Source organism: Schistocerca cancellata, chromosome 9 (assembly GCF_023864275.1).
Source record: "Schistocerca cancellata isolate TAMUIC-IGC-003103 chromosome 9, iqSchCanc2.1, whole genome shotgun sequence".
NCBI classification, from domain to species: domain Eukaryota; kingdom Metazoa; phylum Arthropoda; class Insecta; order Orthoptera; family Acrididae; genus Schistocerca; species Schistocerca cancellata.
This window is the reverse complement of record NC_064634.1, coordinates 412,702,761-412,724,875: the sequence shown is the minus strand read 5'-3', so window position 1 is coordinate 412,724,875 and position 22,115 is coordinate 412,702,761. Positions and strand designations below refer to the sequence as shown.

At 38.1% G+C, this 22,115-nt stretch overlaps 1 protein-coding gene across 2 annotated transcripts in view; it reads right to left on the bottom strand.

Annotated features, from left to right (window-relative positions):
• Positions 1 to 22,115, bottom strand: part of LOC126100625 (DNA-directed RNA polymerase III subunit RPC2) — a 178,484-nt gene that overhangs the window by 45,848 nt on the left and 110,521 nt on the right. For both annotated transcript variants that reach the window (XM_049911251.1, XM_049911252.1), the window contains exons 11-13: positions 5,115 to 5,277; positions 843 to 996; positions 652 to 752 (exon numbers count right to left, since the gene is read on the bottom strand). In XM_049911251.1, coding sequence (XP_049767208.1) covers positions 652 to 752; positions 843 to 996; positions 5,115 to 5,277 — 418 coding nt within the window. The remainder of the gene's footprint in view (positions 1 to 651; positions 753 to 842; positions 997 to 5,114; positions 5,278 to 22,115) is intronic.

Here is a 22,115-nt window from a genome sequence, read left to right as displayed (position 1 = left end):
GAGGGGTACAGCAGGAGTGCCAGAGGTAGGATACATTAATAGAAAGATTTAGTGGCAATATAAACAATGTACTTGATCTTAGTGCATTGGTTAAAGCTAAAAATATTAAGTCACACCTATCATGACAACATAATGAAACACAATCTGTTTATTTTTGTAATGCTGTAGCACATTGTCAAAATATTGCACGAGCTGCCACTGCTTCCTCTTCCAGTACTTGAGCCACCTGCTAAGTTTTTGACTGCATTCAATTCAAGTAAATGATATTTGGTTTACAGGCATGCTTTCTGTATATTTTTAGAGCTTTTATTCTTTCTGGAATTGATACTGCACAGTGGCTAATCTATGATCCTACAAGTGAGTAGTGTACATTCCATGTTACATTAAAAATGCAGCATGTCCCTACTCATATCTTGATATGAATTTTGTTGTATACCGAGAATATGACATGCTCACTTCTTTTTAGCCATGTCTCTGAAATATGTAGCAGCTGTAGGTACCAACTACACATGACACTTGATAACAGGGGTAGGGAAACACAGTCATCACCATTTTGATAAAAGGAACATGTAATATTACGCTGCGGCATCATCACAACTCAATAATAATTTTATTTTAATGTATTTTACACTGTGACTTCATTATACCTACCATCATTCAGGAAGTCTTCAAAAATTCTCAGACCCTGTATAAGCTCTTGAATATGCTGCTGCTTTACAAGTGGTTTACCCTTATGGACAATTATGTATGGCCTGAAATGTTGAAGATTAATCCAGTATATAGCATGTTTAGCACTATTTCCAGCAAATAACGGACAGAAAAATAAAGTAATTAAAACTTACCTACAAAGACGCCCACCATCAGAACTGATATAAATACACCGATGGTTATGCATAGGGTATATTGAAATGAATCCGCTTATTAAGCCCCGTCTTCGTAACAACCTGAATACTCTTATAAGTCGGCTGTAATCTCGTATTATCCCTAAGATGTTACCTGTGGTAGTGCAAAAAATAAATAAAAGACTATTAAGCAAAATGGTTCTCAATCTTAAACCCGCTAAATGGGTTTAAAAAATTAATGAACTAGTAACTGTCAACATTATACATCCATGAAACAAGCAGTGATGAAGAACACTGAAAGACTTAATGGTAAAATTAAACTTTAAATTCACATATTTACAGTAAAGAAGTGTTGGTAGGGACACGAAAATTTCATAAGAACAATAGTGTGAAATTAGCAGTTTATAATGAAATATCACAAATTCAACAAATTTTACGAGATGTCACAAAAATTGTAATTTTGCTGTGCAAAAATGTTGAAAATCAGAGGACAGCAGTTTACTAATATTTGTAACTTATAGTTATTGAGTGTTAACACTGCTTTTTGACTTTAGATCTCCTCAAGGCTGAGGTTCGTTTATAATCTTCAACTGGTAGTTCATTTCCCGGAAACTATGATGTGAAAATTTAAAAAAGCACCAATATTAGCACAGAATTTGGCAAAAAAAAAACAGCAAGTTCTGCAGAAAGATCCATATTTTGGCAAAAAACCACTCAATTTGGCAAAAAAACACTCAATTTGGCAAAAACACTCAATTTGGCAAAAGAAACAACACCAAATTTGGCAAAATAAGCAACACCAAATTTGGCAAACTGAACTGCATCGAGCTTTCTTGCAGTGGTTATCTACAGTTGATAAATATTTGAAAAAAATTATTTTTTGTGCCAAAAGTTACATAATTTTATTTATCCTCTACTGGTTTCAGTACTGGCTACCATCTTCATAAGAGAAGATAATGTACATCAACTGGTCAAAAATATAGCTCTGTCAAATAAAGCAACAGCAAGTGTAATGTGTGACAAACTGTCACAATAATTGTTTCACTGAATTTCCACTGTAGTAGATTTACACAATCGAAGTGTGATAACATGTAGACACTTAATCTTAACATCAAATAACCAACAGAAGTTCAGTCAGAATAACTAATTTTGTGACAGGTAACACCAAATTCGGCAAAAAATAACACCAAATTCGGCAAAAAATAACACCAAATTCGGCAAAAAATAACACCAAATTCGGCAAAAAATAACACCAAATTCGGCAAAAAATAACACCAAATTCGGCAAAAAATAACACCAAATTCGGCAAAAAAATAACACCAAATTCGGCAAAAAATAACACCAAATTCGGCAAAAAATAACACCAAATTCGGCAAAAAATAACACCAAATTTACAAAAAAAATTACACTTTATTTGACAAGAACAACTATGGCTTTGGCAGAAAATGGTTCCAACGGTGGCAAAAAATAGACGAAATCTGGCAAGTAAATAATAACAAATTTGACAAAAATATAAACTAATTTGCAAAAATAATGAATCTGGCAACAAACAACACCAATTTTGGCAAAATTATAGCAAATTGGGCCCTAATAGTTTGGCTTTACACAAATACTGCAGATTTATAGAGAAAGAGGATGTGAAATCAAGGGGAGGAAGGAAAATTGGTGTTTTAACACATCAGTGTCAGAGTCATTGAAGACAGAGCACAACAATTGGTCTTCGAACTGAAGAGCGTATTCTCTCTATCCAGTTACATCACAAACAGCAACTACAAACTGCTTCACAATGTTATACAAGCCCTTACACAGTGCACATTTTACACCAGTGATGATGCCGTGCTCAGACACGCCCAGGAATCTCTTTCTTTCCACTAAATGTATTACACTATATGGAATACAGAATTTAGTAAGTAAGGTAAGTAACGCAAGAAACTAACATGAACAGAATCTGCATAAAACACTCTATGCCACCCGCCATTTAGTATATGTGAGACCCCTCAACAAGCTCCAGTGCTAGGTCCTATAAGAGAGGTGGTGTGCATCACTGTTGCAATTGTGTGAGTGTATTTTCCTAGAAGAGTTGGACAACATCTTTCTTCCTGTCACATACACTACTGGCCATTAAAATTGCTACACCATGAAGATAATGTGCTACAGACACGAAATTTAACCGACAGGAAAAAGGTGGTGTGATACGCAAATGATTAGCTTTTCAGAGCATTCACACAAGGTTTGCGCTGGTGGCGACACCTACAACGTGCTGACATGAGGAAAGTTTCCAACCGATTTCTCATACACAAACAGCAGTTGACCAGCATTGCCTGGTGAAACGTTGTTGTGATGCCTCGTGTACGGAGGAGAAATGCGTACCATCACGTTTCCGACTTTGATAAAAGTCAGATTGTAGCCTATCGCGATTGCGGTTTACCATATCACGACATTGCTGCTCACGTTGGTCGAGATCCAATGACTGTTAGCAGAATATGGAATCGGTGGGTTCAGGAGGATAATACGGAACACCGTGCTGGATCCCAAAGGCCTTGTATCACTAGCAGTCGAGATGACAGGCATCTTATCCGCATGGCTGTAACAGATTGTGTAGCCAGGTCTCTATCCCTGAGCCAACAGATGGGGACGTTTGCAAGACAACAATCATCTGCACGAACAGTTAGACGACGTTTGCAGCCGCATGGACTATCAGCTCGGAGACCATGGCTGCGGTTACCCTTGACGCTGCATCACAGACAGGAGCACCTGTGATGGTGTACTCAATGACGAACTTGGGTGCAAAAATTGCAAAACGTCATTTTTTTGGATGAATCCAGGTTCTGTTTACAGCATCATGATGGTCGCATCCGTGTATGGCAACATCGCGGTGAACGCACATTGGAAGCGTGTATTCTTCATTGCCATACTGACGTATCACCTGGCATGATGGTATGGGGTGCCATTGGTTACATGTCTTAGTCACTTCTTGTTCACATTGACGGCACTTTGAATAATAAACGTTACATTTCAGATGTGTTACGACCCATGGTTCTACCCTTTATTCGATCCCTGCGAAACCCTACAGTTCAGCAGGACAATGCATGGCCGCATGTTGCAGGTCCTGTATGGGCCTTTCTGGATACAGAAAATGTTCGACTGCTGCCCTGGCCAGCACATTCTCCAGAACTCTCACCAATTGAAAACATCTGGTCAATGGTGGCCGAGCAACTGGCTCGTCACAATACGCCAGTCACTACTCTTGATGTAGAATCGTGTTGAAGCTGCATGGGCAGCTGTACCTGTACACGCCATCCAAGCTCTGTTTGACTCAATGCCCAGGTGTATCAAGGCCGTTATTACGGCCAGAAGTGGTTGTTCTGGGTACTGATTTCTCAGGATCTACGCACCCAAATTGTGTGAAAATGTGAAAATGTAATCACATGTCAGTTCTAGTATAATATATTTGTCCAATGAATACCCATTTATCATCTGTATTTCTTCTTGGTGTAGCAATTTTAATGGCCAGTAGTGTATGTTTCACAAAATAACAATGATGATAAAATCAGAGCTCAGTCAGGTTTATCAAAGTGTTCTCAAACACCGTTCTCAAATGGGACAGGGAAGGGTGAAATGATAGTAGTAACAGATTTACCCTCCACCACATATCATAATATGTCTTGTGAAGTATAATGTAAATATAGATACAAAAGTTGAAAAGCAGAAAATAAAGGAAAAGAGGGTTAAAATGAGTGTAAGGACAGGTAGCAGAATGGCAGACACACAAACAGAAACAGTAGTTCCTTATACTGGTGAATAGTGTAAATACTTCAAAATTTTGTATTTCAATCTCCACTTTCCAGTTTTGAAAGTAACGTTGTAGAAAGTTATACTTTTCTTACAAAAAAAGGTACAAGCATGCCACACAGTTCCTCTTCTGTTTCATCTTACAACACTGTTTTCTTCCCAATAATGCAACAGTGCCTAATTCAAAACCAATTTAATGCCTGTGACAAGGTGAAACGTGGTATTCAGCAACTAAATTTCAAGGTACTGTCATTTCCCATGACAGATATCTCAGATGAAGAACATTATGAAGACATACGTAAGTAACTGAAAAAAATCTATGTCGAGAAAGTGTTACAAAACGTCACAAACTTCTACTTTCACATCAAAAAGCTTGTAGTTTCATGAGGTATTAAAAAAACTAATTAACCCTGCTCCGTTCCACTAGTTGCTCAAATTTCACTTGCAAATAAGCAAGTTAATTTAGAAAGAATTACTCACCATTAAGAAATACCATGTAGACATCACAACTGTTAATTTCCTCTCCACCAAGCAAATTAACATCTTCCACTCCCATATTAAATGCTAGCCGAATTATAGGACCTTCTTCTACTTCTGTTGTAATATGAGCCATTAACGCCAAATTCTTAACTAATCCACAGGCCTGGAAAACATATATGGAGTTAATGGAATTGACATGTTTAGTGGAGACATACACACAATTTATGTACACATAAATATGTATGCTACCTGTCTATACACCAATACCACTATATAGCACAACAATGAAACATTGACCAGCACTACTATTTGACACTGCTCTGTGCACACTTTGACAACTATTCACAGTATAATGTGTATTAAATCACTATTCATCTGAATCAGTGAATGGGTGCTTTAATCTGACACTTCATTTTCTTGTAAAAGTTTAATGTAGGCTGCCCTTTTTGAAACTATGTTACTTCATTCACACATATGATGACTCTTTCATTCTGGCATCTTCTAAAAGCAAAAAGGCAGAATAAGTTTCCTCAGTTAGTTTGCTAACAATGATGTACAGATCTGGGCAACAAAAGCATCGAAGTTTCCACTTATTTGGCATTTATTTATATTGTTCATAATATTGCAGAAATTGCTGCTTAATAACAATTTACCCATATGTCAACAGACTATTTACTGTGTGCTTTGCTTCTACGGACTTGAACCCATAAGTGCTCAGCATTGTTCCCTTATGATGTAATTTGCACACCATCAATTTACTAAACTTCAACAATTTTGCTTGGATATTCAGTCACCCTTTCTGTCAGCAATGTCACTCCTTTTCATTCTTAATAAATTTAAAGTTCACTTTGCTGGGTAACACATCAAAATTTTTGTGTGTTTTTATGAATTAGATACCACATGACAACATTCTCCAGAATAAACTAAAATAAAGTAAAACACTGAATTTTTGGTAAAAAGATAGGCACTACTAATGTGTTTTATGAAGTGCCAAAATTTTATAAGCCCACAGGTTTCACACTAAGTGCCAGTATCATTAATAACATGACTTATTGATATTTTATACACTGAAGTCCCAAAGAAACTGGTATAGGCATGTGTATTCAAATACAGAGACATGTAAACACACAGAATATGGTGCTGTGATCAGCAACACTTACATAAGACGATGAGTGTCTGGCGCAGTTGTTTGATCAGCTATGGCAGCTTATCAAGATTTAAGTGAGTTTGAACGTGGTGTTATAGTCAGTGAACAAGTGATGGGACACAGTATCTCAAAGATAGTGATGAAGTAGTGATTTTCCCTTATGATCATTTCATAAGTGTACCGTGAATATCAGTAATCCAGTAAAACATCAAATCTCCAACATCACTGCGGCTGGAAAAAGGTCGTGTAAGAACGGGACCAACGACAACTGAAGAGAATCGTTCAATATGAGGAAAGTGCAACCCCTCCGCAAATTGCTGTGGATTTCAATGCTGGGCCATAACAAGTGTCAGCATGCGAACCATTCAACAAAATATAACTGATATGGACTTTCAGAGCCGAAGGCCCACTCATGTATCCTTGATGGCTGCACGACAAGAAGCTTTACACCTCACCTGAGCCCACCAACAGTGACATTGGACTGTTGATGACTGGAAACATGTTGCATCAATGGACAAGTCTCATTTCAAACTGAATCGAGCAAATTGATGTGCACGGGTATGGAGACAACTTCATGAATCCAGGGACCCTGCATGTCATCAGGGGTCCATTCACGCTGATGGAGGCTCTGTAATAGTGTGGGGCATGTGCAGTTGGAGTGATATGGGACCTCTGATATGTCTAGATATGACTCTGACAGGTGACAGACATGTACGTAAGCATCCTGTCTGATCACCTGCATCCCTTCGTGGCCATTGTGCATTCCGAAGGACTTGGGCAATTCCAGCATGACAATGTGACACCCTACACATCCAGAACTGCTACAGAGTGGCTCCAGGAACACTCTTCCAAGTTTAAACACCTCTGCTGGCCACCAAAATCCCCAGACATGAACATTATTGAGCATATCTGGGATGCCAGGCAACACGCTGTCCAGAAGAGATCTCCACCTGCTCGTACTCTTACAGATTTATGGACAACCCTGCAGGATTCATGGTGTCAATTCCCTACAGCACTACTTCAGACATTAGTTGAATCCTTGCTACATCGTGTTGCGGCACTTCTGGGTGTTCACTGGGGCCCAACACTATATTAAGGCAGGTGCACCAGTTTCTTTGGCTCTTCAGTGTAATTATATGCTTAAAAAGTGATTTCTGACCGTTTATATTTTACAGTTTACACTTACAAATAATGTAAGAAGAGACGTTTCACTGGATTAAATTAAATATTTGCAGTCTACAGCTGGTACTTCACTTCCATGAAGCAGAAAAAAAATCATTCATATGAATAATAAATTTGAAGTCATTCAACAAATGTATCATTGTAAGATGTGAAATATTGCTAGTCACTATACAAATGACACGTTGAGCTATAAACAGGCACAACAAAAACAAAAAGAATATTACACATTGAGCTTTTGGGGAAAGCGTTCCTCAGAAACCAAAGAAAAAAATACACACATTCACACAAGCAGGCACATCTCACAGACACACACGACCACTATCTCCAGCCACTCTTGCCAGACTGCAATTGCCACATTGAATTTTATTTATTTATTTATCTTACAGCTCTAAACATGTATTTAACATGCATGGGCAATGTTACAGTAATTACATTTAGATTATTGATACACAATATATATATAGATTACATGCTATTAAGTAAAAGATCATTTAAGTCTATTTAACATAGCATTCCTGAGGTCAAATCATGTCAGCACCATACTGTATGGGCACTTCAATATAAGCCATTTTTTTAACTCATTTTTAAAAATTCTACCAGAAAGCTGTTTCAGATTGTTTGGCTGATAATTATAAAATATTGCTCCCTTAATGAATGGGGTATTTGTTGTTAGATTCAATCTTCTGCTCACCATATGAAACTCTGATTTGTGTCTTGTATCATAATCATGGATTTCCATATTCCTGTTTGTCACTTTTTGTCTTTTTTCACGAATAATATTGATTGAAACATATATACTGCATAGATAGTCATAATATTAAAATTGATAAACAGGTTTTTGCATGAAGTTCTGGGTCTTACTTTTGCCATAGTTCTTATTACTCCTTTCTGCAATACAAATACCCTTCTTGTATTGTATTGGCTACACCCACCCCACAATACAATTCCATAAGATAGATGGGGATACACCAACCCAAAATATGCTATTTTTATTGCTTCAATATCTAGATATTGAACTAATCTCCTTAGTAAATATAGACTAGATGTTATTTTACTACAGACATGATTTATTTGCTGATTCCACGAAAGACTCATCTATATATATCCCCAGAAATTTACATTCTGAACAGGTATTTTCCTGAATGTCCTCATTTAGGACAGTATTTTTATTTGAGCCACTTGTCTTAAAATAAATTAAATTAGTTTTGTTAATACTGACACTCAGGTTTTCTTTTTCAAAATGTGTTTGGGCTTTTCCCTACCTCCATGAACCATGGACCTAGCCATTGGTGGGGAGGCTTGTGTGCCTCAGCGATACAGATGCCCGTACCGTAGGTGCAACCACAACGGAGGGGTATCTGTTGAGAGGCCAGACAAACGCGTGGTTCCTGAAGAGGGGCAGCATCCTTTTCAGTAGTTGCAGGGGCAACAGTCTGGATGATTGACTGACCTGGCCTTGTAAAACTAACCAAAACGGCCTTGTTGTGCTGGTACTGTGAACGGCTGAAAGCAAGGGGAAACTACAGCCGTAATTTTCCCCGAGGGCATGCAGCTTTACTGTATGGTTAAATGATGATGGTGTCCTCTTGGGTAAAATATTCCGGAGGTAAAATAGTCCCCCATTCGGATCTCCGAGCGGGGACTACTCAAGAGGACGTCGTTATCAGGAGAAAGAAAACTGGCGTTCTACGGATCGGAGCGTGGAATGTCAGAATCGGGCAGGTAGGGCAGAAAATTTAAAAAGGGAAATGGATAGGTTAAAGTTAGATATAGTGGGAATTAGTGAAGTTTGGTGGCAGGAGGAACAAGACTTTTGGTCAGGTGAATACAGGGTTATAAATACAAAATCAAATAGGGGTGACACAGGAGTAGGTTTAATAATGAATAAAAAAAATAGGAGTGCGGGTAAGCCACTACAAACAGCATAGTGAACGTATTATTGTGGCCAAGATAGACACGAAGCCCATGCCTACTACAGTAGTACAACTTTATATGCCAACTGGTTCTGCAGATGATGAAGAAATTGATGAAATGTATGATGAGATAAAAGAAATTATTCAGGTAGTGAAGGGAGACGAAAATTTAATAGTTATAGGTGACTGGAATTCGAGAGTAGGAGAAGGAAGAGAAGGAAACATAGTGGGTGAATATGGATTGGGGGAGAGAAATGATAGAGGGAACCGTCTGGTAGAATTTTGCACAGAGCATAACTTAATCATAGCTAACACTTGGTTCAAGAATCATAAAAGAAGGTTGTATACATGGAAGAAGCATGGAGATACTGACAGATTTCATATAGATTATATAATGGTAAGACAGAGATTTAGGAACCAGGTTTTAAATTGTAAGACATTCCCAGGGGCAGATGTGGACTCTGACCACAATCTATTGGTTATGAACTGTAGATTAAAACTGAAGACACTGCAAAAAGGTGGGAATTTAAGGAGATGGGACCTGGATAAACTGACTAAACCAGAGGTTGTACAGAGTTTCAGGGAGAACATAAGGGAACAATTGACAGGAATTGGGGAAAGAAATACAGTAGAAGAAGAATGGGTTGCTCTGATGGATGAAGTAGTGAAGGCGGCAGAGGATCAAGTAGGTAAAAAGACAAGGGCTAGTAGAAATCCTTGGGTAACAGAAGAAATATTGAATTTAATTGATGAAAGGAGAAAATATAAAAATGCAGTAAATGAAGAAGGCAAAAAGGAATACAAACGTCTCAAAAATGAGATCGACAGGAAGTGCAAAATGGCTAAGCAGGCATGGCTAGAGGACAAATGTAAGAATGTAGAGGCTTATCTCACTAGGGGTAAGATAGATACTGCCTACAGGAAAATTAAAGAGACCTTTGGAGAAAAGAGAGCCACTTGTATGAACATCAAGAGCTCAGATGGAAACCCAGTTCTAAGCAAAGAAGGGGAAGCACAAAGGTGGAAGGAGTATACAGAGGGTCTATACAAGGGTGATGTACTTGAGGACAATATTATGGAAATGGAAGAGGATGTAGATGGAGACGAAATGGGAGATACGATACTGCATGAAGAGTTTAACAGAGCATTGAAAGACCCGAGTCGAAACAAGGCCCTGGGAGTAGACAACATTCCATTGGAACTATTGATAGCCATGGGAGACCCAGTCCTGACAAAACTCTACCATCTGGTGAGCAAGATGTATGAGACAGGCGAAATACCCTCACACTTCAAGAAGAATATAATCATTCCAATCCCAAAGAAAGCAGGTGTTGACAGATGTGAAAATTGCCGAACTATCAGTTTAATAAGTCACAGCTGCAAAATACTAATGTGAATTCTTTACAGACGAATGGAAAAACTGGTAGAAGCCGACCTCAGGGAAGATCTGTTTGGATTCTGCAGAAATGTTGGAACACGTGAGGCAATACTGACCTTACGACTTATCTTAGAAAATAGATTAAGGAAAGGCAAACCTACGTTTCTAGCATTTGTAGACTTAGAGAAAGCATTCGACAATGTTGACTGGAATACTCTCTTTCAAAATTCTAAAGGTGGCAGTGGTAAAATACAGGGAGCGAAAGGCTATTTACAATTTGTACAGAAACCAGATGGCAGTTATAAGAGTCGAGGGGCACGAAAAGGAAGCAGCCGTTGGGAAGGGAGTGAGACAGGGTTGTAGCCTGTCCCCGATGTTATTCCATCTGTATATTGAGCAAGCAGTAAAGGAAACAAAAGAAAAATTCGGAGTAGGTATTAAAATCCATGGAGAAGAAATAAAAACTTTGAGGTTCGCCGATGACATTGTAATTCTGTCAGAGACAGCAAAGGACTTGGAAGAGCAGTTGAATGGAATGGACAGTGTCTTGAAAGGAGGATATAAGATGAACATCAACAAAAGCAAAACGAGGATAATGGAATGTAGTCGAATTAAGTTGGGTGATGCTGAGGGAATTAGATGAGGAAATGAGGCACTTAAAGTAGTAAAGGAATTTTGCTTTTTGGGGAGCAAAATAACTGATGATGGTCAAAGTAGAGAGGATATAAAATGTAGACTGGCAATGGCAAGGAAAGCGTTTCTGAAGAAGAGAAATTTGTTAACATCGAGTATAGATTTAAGTGTCAGGAAGTCGTTTCTGAAAGTATTTGTATGGAAGTGAAACATGGACGATAAATAGTTTGGACAAGCTTTCGAAATGTGGTGCTACAGAAGAATGCTGAAGATTAGATGGGTAGTCACATAACTAATGATGAAGTATTGAACAGAATTGGGGAGAAGAGGAGTATGTGGCACAACTTGACAAAAAGAAGAGACCGTTAGTAGGACATGTTCTGAGGCATCAAGAGATCACAAATTTAGCATTGGAGGGCAGCGTGGAGGGTAAAAATCGTAGAGGGAGACCAAGAGATGAATACACTAAGCAGATTCAGAAGGATGTGGGTTGCAGTAAGTACTGGGAGATGAAGAAGCTTGCACAGGATAGGGTAGCATGGAGAGCTGCATCAAACCAGTCTCAGGACTGAAGAGAACAACAACATTGGGCTTTTTCAACAAAATTCTGTGTCACTGAATTTAGGCCATCATTACTACGTGCCCAGCAAACCCCAGAGGTGTCATCAGCATACATAGTAATACAATGACTGGTGTCTAATACCTTTGGGATATCATTCACGTAGCAAATAAACAAGAAGGGGCCCAAGATAGAGCCTTGTGGTACACCAAAATTTATATTTCTTATCTTTGATCTTCTTTTTTTTCGATTACATCTCCATTATCATACACAACTTCTGTGCATTGTTGTCTATCTTTAAGGTAAGATTCTATTAAAAGCTATAGTTTCCCACTGACACCATTACAAGCAAGTTTACTTAAAAGAGCGCCATGATGGACTCTGTCAAACGCTTTGGAAAGATCTAAAAACACTCCTGCCATTTTGTGGCCCTCATTTATTTTCTCCATCAGACAGTGTACAAACTGTACTGCTGCAGATATGGTGCTCCGACCACTTCTAAAGCCATGTTGGAAATCTCCTATTGAGATATTTGTATTATAGTGCTCGATTAAGATTTCTAGCATTATTTTTTCAATTAATTGACCAAACACTGAGGATAAGGCAACTGGTCTGTAGTTCTGTGGTTGCTTTCTTTCCCCAGTTTTATATAAAGGTTTAACTATGGCTAGTTTCAGTTTCTTCGGAACCACACCTTCTTCAAGTACATTAGATGGACTAATAGTCTGGCTAACTAACCCTTGCATTTTTTTTCAGTAGAAAAGGAGAAAATTCATCCCATCCAGCTGATCTTTTATTTTTTACGCTGTCAATTAGCTGTGTTACGTCCTTGATGGTTACTGTAGGTAGCTTACAAGAGTCCCGTTCCTTTTCCTTATCATATTTACTGTATTTACTCGAATCTAAACCGCACTCGAATCTAAGCTGCACCTGAAATTTGAGACTCGAAATTCAAGGGGAGAGAAAAGTTTTAGGCCGCACCTCCAAATCGAAACAAAGTTGGTCCATCGTAACATGAGACACAATTTAGGTCAAATGAATGACGATACAGCTACAGTAGTTTGGTTCGAGTCGTAAGCTTAGCAGTTAAGCTTTACCAGGTAGTCATTGCTATGGGTCAGGCTCTCCGTCCGTATTTATACAGGTACCCTTCCTTTTTCACGTGCTTCGTCTGGTTTGAATCGATTGCTTATTTTGCTTTGATCTGATAAGTGCCGTTTTCTTTGTTATCGGTGTTTACGTCAGTCACTCTAAGCTGAAAATGCATTACTGTACAGTGTCATGCATTGTTTGTCGCATTCTGATAGTGCATGTTTACGGCCTCTCGCTGCTCGCGGCACGGCTTGCTTTTGTGCGCGCTACCACCGCTTACAATTAAAAAAAAAGAGAGGAATCGTCTCATTAGCGAAACAATGGCAAGAGACTGCAGTTTGTTGTTACTTACACTGCTGCTTTCTTTGATAATGATCAACAAGAACCAAATAATAGATTGCGTATGATACAACATGTTCTGAACGAGAGTTAGGCGAAAATTTTTCTCCGTTTGAAAATCTTTGCGCCCGCTTCTTTAGTACATCAAATTCTGCACAGAAATTAGAGTCATCTTAGATTTAAAAATCTAGTCAGTTGCCGTGCTTCATTTCTGACTGTATCACTATTAGGCATAAGAATAATACGAATATAAACATGACACGATACGTATATTCTTCCGCGTTTGCTATTGTCTCACTCAAGTTTCGTAGTTTATTAGGCAAACAGGATTTAAATGGGATAGCAGCAAACACGAAAGAATACATGGCAAAATGTTTATATTCGTATTATTCTTATGGTGAAGAGAATACTGCCTGTGATTCACATTTCATCAGGTTCCTATTAGCAACCATCTATTCTCACAGGTAGGAAAAAATTCAGAACGTAGAGTTGGCCATATTGACAAACATCCCAAACAGTCTTGCCAGTCGGATTTTAGTAGTACATTTAAATTGTGCTACATTCGAAGATGAACAATACGGAATTTGTATTTGCTTCATTGGATAATGTATGAAAATGCAGTGGTCGAAACTCGAGGCGGAGAAAAAAGGCTCGTCTTTCACCTTTTTTTTTTTTTAATTTATTTACTGACGCAGAGGTTTTGGCACCCGTATTTATCTTTGTGCCTACAAGGCATGCCTGTGTAGCGCTACATATATTCGACGGCAGAAGTTAGTTGTGGCGGCACGTACCAACATTTTTCTGAACTTCCGCTTGCTTTGCACTCGATTCTAAGCCGCAGGCGGTTTTTTGGATTACAAAAACCAGAAAAAAAGTGCGGCTTAGATTTGAGAAAATACGGTAAACTGCCTCTCCTGTTTCATGCAAGTATCATTTTCAATATCATCTATAAAGTAATCATTAACTATATTACCAACTATTATCATTATGTATACTTAACTCTATATTATTAATTTTAGTTTTTGAATCAGTGTTCCTCATACCATTAACTACTGCCCAGCACGACTTTGAGACACAATCAGAATTTCTGATCTGTTTGCTAATATGTTCTACTGTCCTTCTCCTTACTTCCTTGCGATACTCATATTTATATTTTTTATAAGCCTCTTTATATAAATCACGACTGGTTTCTCTGTGTAGCTTATACATATACTCCATTCCTTCTTTGAGTCTTTTCGTTTTTTCATCCGTTTTTACACGTTTGACTACTGGTGGTTTATTTTTATTTATATTGATCTTCTTTGCCGGGATAGTAATATCTGTATGTCTAGTTAAAATTTTTACAAATGCTTCCCATTTGCTGTCAGCTCCCCTTTCTCTATAAACTGATTCCCAAGATTTTTGACCCAAAGTTTTCTTTAGCAAGGTGGTGATGTATTCAGAAAATAATCTTCTATTCTCATATTTTTTGTTTTGTTTAAGTTTATTAAGACAACCAATCACTAATACTCATCCTAGATGATCAGATATGTGCCTGTTTACAGTCTGTGCCGACAAAACATTTTCATAATTGGTCATTACATGATCTATGGAACTGCTGCTTGACTCAGTTATTCTAGTGGGCACATGACCAAGTAGATCTTTAATATCATAGGATCGTATGCAGTCTTGTAAACCTTTGCATTCTTGGCTGTTGCTTGGTGTGTTTATATTAAAGTCTCCTAACAATAAAATATTTACTATATTGCCACCCTTGCTTAGCTTTCCCAATACACTATTCAGTGCTTCCAGGAAAACCTTGAGATTACCAGAAGGGGCTCAATATATACCTACCACAATAAGTGGGACAGATACAATCATTAACTTAATTATCACCGCTTCAAAATCTTTCTCAATACAATAATCATTAACCCATGATACTTTTTCTACAGAACTTATTATGTTACATTTCCTTACATAAGTAGCAACTCCACCTCCTTTATGTTCTGTTCTACAGAAAAACGATGTAACATTATACTCCTGTAACTTATAACATCGAATATTATGGTTAGTTTTTTGATCCTCTGTAACCACGATTACATGTGGAGCTAGATCTGTAACTAAGGCCTGAAATACATCGATTTTGTTACCCAAGCCCTCAACATTATAATGTAGAAATGATACATTAGTACAATCATGAGAGACTATATCCTTTTCAAGGTTAATATTATCACACAAATTGAAAGTTTCTAAATTAGGAACACCGAGGGACTTGGTTCTCCTAAAAAATCAACAGTCTTGACATTGCAGTGAGGAATTATTTCCATTTGCTTGCTCTGCAGGCATATACAATTATCACTTCCGTCTTTCGTGTGTATGACATCTGAGGTGAATGAAAATGGCAATCCAGAATGGAAAATTAAGGGGGAGGGATAGCAGAGTATGGGTGGAGGGAGAGAAGAGAGCTGCCTGCTCAGCTGAATTGGTGCTTTTGTTCAACGCAAGAGTTGCACTCTGACCATTAGCAACTGGAGATAGCAGTTGTGTGTATGAGGTCTGCCTGCTTGTGTGAATGCTTATGTGTTTCCTTTCTTCTGTGAAGAAGGCTTTGGCAAAAATTGGTGCATAACAGCCTTTTCATTGTGCCTGTCCGCAACACATGTCATATTTACAATGAGTAGCAATCTATCCTGTTCATAACAGTTTTGATATTCCAACCTGGACTTGCCATTGTTTAACATGTGAAAGAGACTTTCTAAACCACAACTATAAATAAATTTGAAAACCATGTGTAATTTTATGGAAGGAATAACAAGTAATTACAGAACTAGTAACAATCTAAAGCAATCAACAGACTTTCTAAAACTGAAAAAAATAGTACAAAATAGTATTCAAAATAACAACTCTAGGAGGATATCATCTCATTCTGCATATAACAGTGTTGCTTATTTGGTCACTTCAGTACTTAAATCCTTAAATACCTATTTACAGTGTACTACTATCCATTTTGCCAATCCATTTCTCTTTTTTTTAGCAGCATTTTAGTAATGTTTGCATAATAAATCATTTATCACTGAAACACATTCAGACTGGCTGAAATATGCCCAAGTTACCATATTTTATGGACTACAAGATGCACTTTTTTCTCTGAAAAATTGCCTCCAAAATTCAGATTCACTTTATACTCAAAATTCATATGAAAATGTCCAGCATTTGATTTAAAATTCCCAACAGTCTTAAAAACAGCCATACATTCAATGCTGTGGGAACTTATCTTTATCTGGCAACATTGGATCCAACTGGCGGCAGCAGTGCACCTGTGCAACGAACATGAGTTGGGGGAATTCACAAGCCTGCTACCACTGTCTCCCTCCTGCACCATCATCACAAACCCGGAACACCGTCTGGCCTATGATACACCACTGCAATCTACAGTGCCACTGAACTTGAATTGAAAGTGATTTGGGTTATCGGTAACAGTACAGTATCTTTGTTAATAGCTAGTTCCGTAATGGAAAAAAACAAAAGGTATTCATATTGAAAATAATACCGTATGCAGGAACATGGAAACAGAGCAGCCGAGCAGCATTTCAGCCCTCCACCAACAGAAAAACCATTCATGATTGGTGAGCTAGAAAAGGAGAACTGAAAAAAATGAGGAAGACTAAATGTGCAAATAGGGGACTGAATGAAAAATGGCCAAAAATAGAGGATGATGTATAGAAATGCATTCAAGGACACTGTCAAAATGGCATTGGAATTAATACAAAAATGATTCCAATACATGCTCATAAGCTAACACTACAGTAGGACTTAACAGACTTTAAGGGTAGAGTGGTTTGGTGCTACAGATTCATGACGCGTCATGGACTTAGCAAGCAAACCAAAACCAAACATCTCAAAAAAGGACACAAGAGTACAAAGGGAAAATATTATCTTTCCATCACTTTATTATTCACCATCAAAAGAAAGCAAGTGTGGAAGAAAGCCAAATAGCAAATATGGATGAAATTACTCTGACATTTGATGTACCAAGTAACAGAAAAGTTCCCATGAAAGGTGCTAAAACCATAATTATAAAGAGTGGACACTACAAAATGCATGACACTGTAGTCCTTTCATGATGTGCCGATGGTACTAAACTTAATCCAATGATCATTTTCAAATGGAAAACAGTGCTAAACTGTTTTGATATACCAGCAAGGGTGGTGTTCACATACATGACAAGGATTGGATGGATGAGGTTGGTATGAAATTATGGATTAACAGAGTGAGTGTGTGAGAGAAATTGAGATGGGGAACTACAGAGCTTGCTGTTTTTTTCCATGAGGACTTACTTACAATAAAGGGAGCTTTAAAACGACCTACAATCAAAGTGGGTCAGTGAATAAAAAAGTAACGGTCTAGAGTGAGAGAAGACATATTGTTAAATCTTTCAATAAATGTGGCATAAGTAAAACTCTTAATGGCAGTGAAGACTATCTTGTATATGAAGAGGACGATGATGAGGAGGAGGAAGAAGAAGAAGAAGAAATGTTATTTTTTAAGAAATTATTTAAAAATTAAGTTGTGTCTTACAGCCCGTAGTATCTTGTTGTTGTGGTCTTCACTCCTGAGACTGGTTTGATGCAGCTCTCCATGCTACTCTATCCTGTGCAAGCTTCTTCATCTCTCAGTACCTACTGCAACCTACATCCTTCTGAATCTGTTTGGTGTCTTCATCTCTTGGTATCTCTCTACAATTTTTACCCTCCACACTGCCCTCCAATAATAAATGGTGATCCCTTGATGCCTCAGAACATATCCTACCAACCGATCCCTTCTACTAGTCAAGTTGTGCCACAAACTTCTCTTCTCCCCAATCCTATTCAACACCTCCTCATTAGTTATGTGATCTACCCATCTAATCTTCAGCATTCTTCTGTAGCACCACATTTTGAAAGCTTCTATTCTCTTCTTGTCTAAACTATTTATTGTCCATGTTTCACTTCCATACATGGCTACACTCCATACAAATACTTTCAGAAATGACTTCCTGACACTTAAATCTATACTCGATGTTAACAAATTTCTCTTCTTCAGAAACGCTTTCCTTCCCATTGCCAGTCTACATTTTATATCCTCTCTACTTCGACCATCAGCAGTTATTTTGCTCCCCAAATAGCAAAACTCCTTTACTACTTTAAGTGCCTCATTTCCTCATCTAATTCCCTCAGCATCACCCAACTTAATTCGACTACATTCCATTATCCTCGTTTTGCTTTTGTTGATGTTCATCTTGTATCCCCCTTTTAAGACACTGTCCATTCCATTCAACTGCTCTTCCAAGTCCTTTGCTGTCTCTGACAGAATTACAATGTCATCGGCGAACCTCAAAGTTTTTATTTCTTCTCCATGGATTTTAATACCTACTCCGAATTTTTCTTTTGTTTTCTTTACTGCTTGCTCAATATACAGATTGAATAACATCGGGGACAGGCTACAACCCTGTCTCACTCCTTTCCCAACCACTGCTTCCCTTTCATGTCCTTCAACTCTTATAACTGCCATTTGGTTTCTATACAAATTGTAAATAGCCTTTCGCTCCCTGTATTTTACCCCTGCCACCTTCAGAATTTGAAAGAGAGTATTCCAGTCAACATTGTCAAAAGCTTTCTCTAAGTCTACAAATGCTAGAAACGGAGGTTTGCCTTTCCTTAATCTAGCTTCTAAGATAAGTCGTAGGGTCAGTATTGCCTTACATGTTCCAATATTGCTACGGAATCCAAACTGATCTTCCCCTAGGTCGGCTTCTACTAGTTTTTCCATCCGTCTGTAAACAATTCGCGTTAGTATTTTGCAGCCATGACTTATTAAACTGATGGTTCGGTAATTTTCACATCTGTCAACACCTGCTTTCTTTGGAATTGGAATTATTATATTCTTCTTGAAGTGTGAGGGTATTTCGCCTGTCTCATACATCTTGCTCACCAGATGGTAGAGTTTTGTCAGGACTGGCTCTCCCAAGGCCGTCAGTAGTTCTAATGGAATGTTGTCTACTCCCAGGGCCTTGTTTCGACTTAGGTCTTTCAGTGCTCTGTCAAACTCTTCACGCAGTATCATATCTCCCATTTCATCTTCATCTACATCCTCTTCCCTTTCCATAACATTGTCCTAAAGTACATCGCCCTTGTATAGACCCTCTATATACTCCTTCCAACTTTCTGCTTTCCCTTCTTTGCTTAGTAGTGGGTTTCCATCTGAGTTCTTGATATTCATGCAAGTGGTTCCCTTTTCTCCAAAGGTCTCTTTAATTTTCCTGTAGGCAGTATCTATCTTACCCCTAGTGAGATAAGCCTCTACATCCTTACATTTGTCCTCTAGCCATCCCTGCTTAGCTATTTTACACTTCCTGTCGATCTCATTTTTGAGACGTTTGTATTCCTTTTTGCCTGCTTCATTTACTGCATTTTTATATTTTCTCCTTTCATCAATTAAATTCAATATTTCTTCTGTTACCCAAGGATTTCTACTAGCCCTCATCTTTTTACCTACTTGATCCTCTGCTGCCTTCACTACTCCATCCCTCAAAGCTACCCATTCTTCTTCTACTGTATTTCTTTCCCCCATTCCTGCCATTTGTTCCCTTACACTCTCTCTCTGAAACTCTCTACATCCTCTGGTTTAGTCAGTTTATCCAGGTCCAATCTCCTTAAATTCCCACCTTTCTGCAATTTCTTCAGTTTTAATCTACAGTTCATAACCAATAGATTGTGGTCAGAGTCTACATCTGCCCCTGGGAATGTCTTACAATTTAAAACCTGGTTCCTAAATCTGTCTTACCATTATATAGTCTATCTGAAATCTGTCAGTATCTCCATGCTTCTTCCATGTATACAACCTTCTTTTATGATTCTTGAACCAAGTGTTAGCTATGATTAAGTTGTGCTCTGTGCAAAATTCTACCAGGCGGCTTCCTCTTTCATTTCTTAGCCCCAATCCATATTCACCTACTACGTTTCCTTCTCTCCCTTTTCCTAGTAGTGAATTCCAGTGACACATGACTATTAAATTTTCGGCTCCCTTCACTATCTGAATAATTTCTTTTATTTCGTCATACATATCTTCAATTTCTTCGTCATCTGCAGAACCAGTTGGCATATAAACTTGTACTACTGTAGTATGCATGGGCTTCGTGTCTATCTTGGCCACAATAATGCGTTCACTATGCTGTTGGTAGTAGCTTACCCGCATTCCTATTTTTTTATTCATTATTAAACCTACTCCTGCATTACCCCTACCTGACTTTGTATTTATAACCCTGTATTCAGCTGACCAAAAGTCTTGTTCCTCCTGCCACCGAACTTCACTAATTCCCACTATATCTAACTTTAACCTATCCATTTCCCTTTTTAAATTTTCTGACCTACCTGCCCGATTCTGACATTCCACGCTCCGATCCGTAGAACCCCAGTTTTCTTTCTCCTGATAACGACGTCCTCTTGAGTAGTCCCCGCCCGAAGATCCGAATGGTGGACTATTTTACCTCCGGAATATTTTACCCAAGAGGACGCCATCATCATTAACCATACAAGTAAAGCTGCATGCCCTCGGGAAAAATAATGGCTGTAGTTTCCTCTTGCTTTCAAACGTTCACAGTACCAGCACAGCGAGGCTGTTTTGGTTAGTGTTACAAGGCCTGATCAGTCAATCATCCAGACTGTTGCCCCTGCAACTACTGAAAAGGCTGCTGCGCCTCTTCAGGAACCACGCATTTGTCTGGCCTCTGAACAGATACCCCTCCATTGTGGTTGCACCTACGGTACGGCTATCTGTATCGCTGAGGCACACAAGCCTCCCCACTAATGGCAAGGTCCATCGTTCATAGGGGGCATAGTATCCTATAGTCTTTAAAATACAGTATGCATCTGTATAAGAAAGGAGCCAAGGAAAAACCATCAAGGGTTTCTAAAGGGTTTCAATACTGAGAAGGGTATTTACACATATAGCAAGAATGTACTTAATTCATTAGACAAGAAATTACAGACTACTGGTATATTCTGTGATCTGTCAAAGGTATTTTACCTTGTAAAATAAAATATTTTTTTAAGTAAATTTAATATTATGTTCCAACAGAAAATGCCACAAAATGTTGTAAATCATTTGTCTTGGACAGGAAACAAAGGGTGTAAACAGGAGAGATTGCTGTTCTATGCAGCTAATCATCATCCAACACGGAACTAATTATATGTGGTGTCCCACAAAGTTCTGTCTTGGAGCACTTACTTTTTCTTGTGTATATCAGTGACCTTTCATCAGGAACATTGTCAGGTGCCAAGATTTTTATTGGCAGATGAGACAAACATTGGAATAAATAGTAAACCAAGTATAGTTTTAGAAAGACATGTTCATGAAATTTTTGTGAACATTAATAAATGGTTCCTAGCCAAATCTTTGTCACTAAATTTTGAAAAAGACACACTATTTGCAGTTCAGATATTTTAAGAAGCTTCCTCCTTGTATAGGTCTAAAGTATGACCACAAGCAGATAGAAGAGTTGACAATGTTACATTCTTTGGATTATACCTGATGATAAATTCAACTGAAGGCCTAAGTGTCAATTTAAAATACAGATTTTGGGAAATATGGGTGATATAAAAATTTTAAAATATCAGAAAAGATAGCATACCTCACTTATTTTCATTCGATAATATCATCAGAATCATTTTAGAGGTAACTCATCAAGCCAAGATAAAGTTTTCTGGGTCCAAAAGCTTGTAATAGGAATTATTTGTGGCAA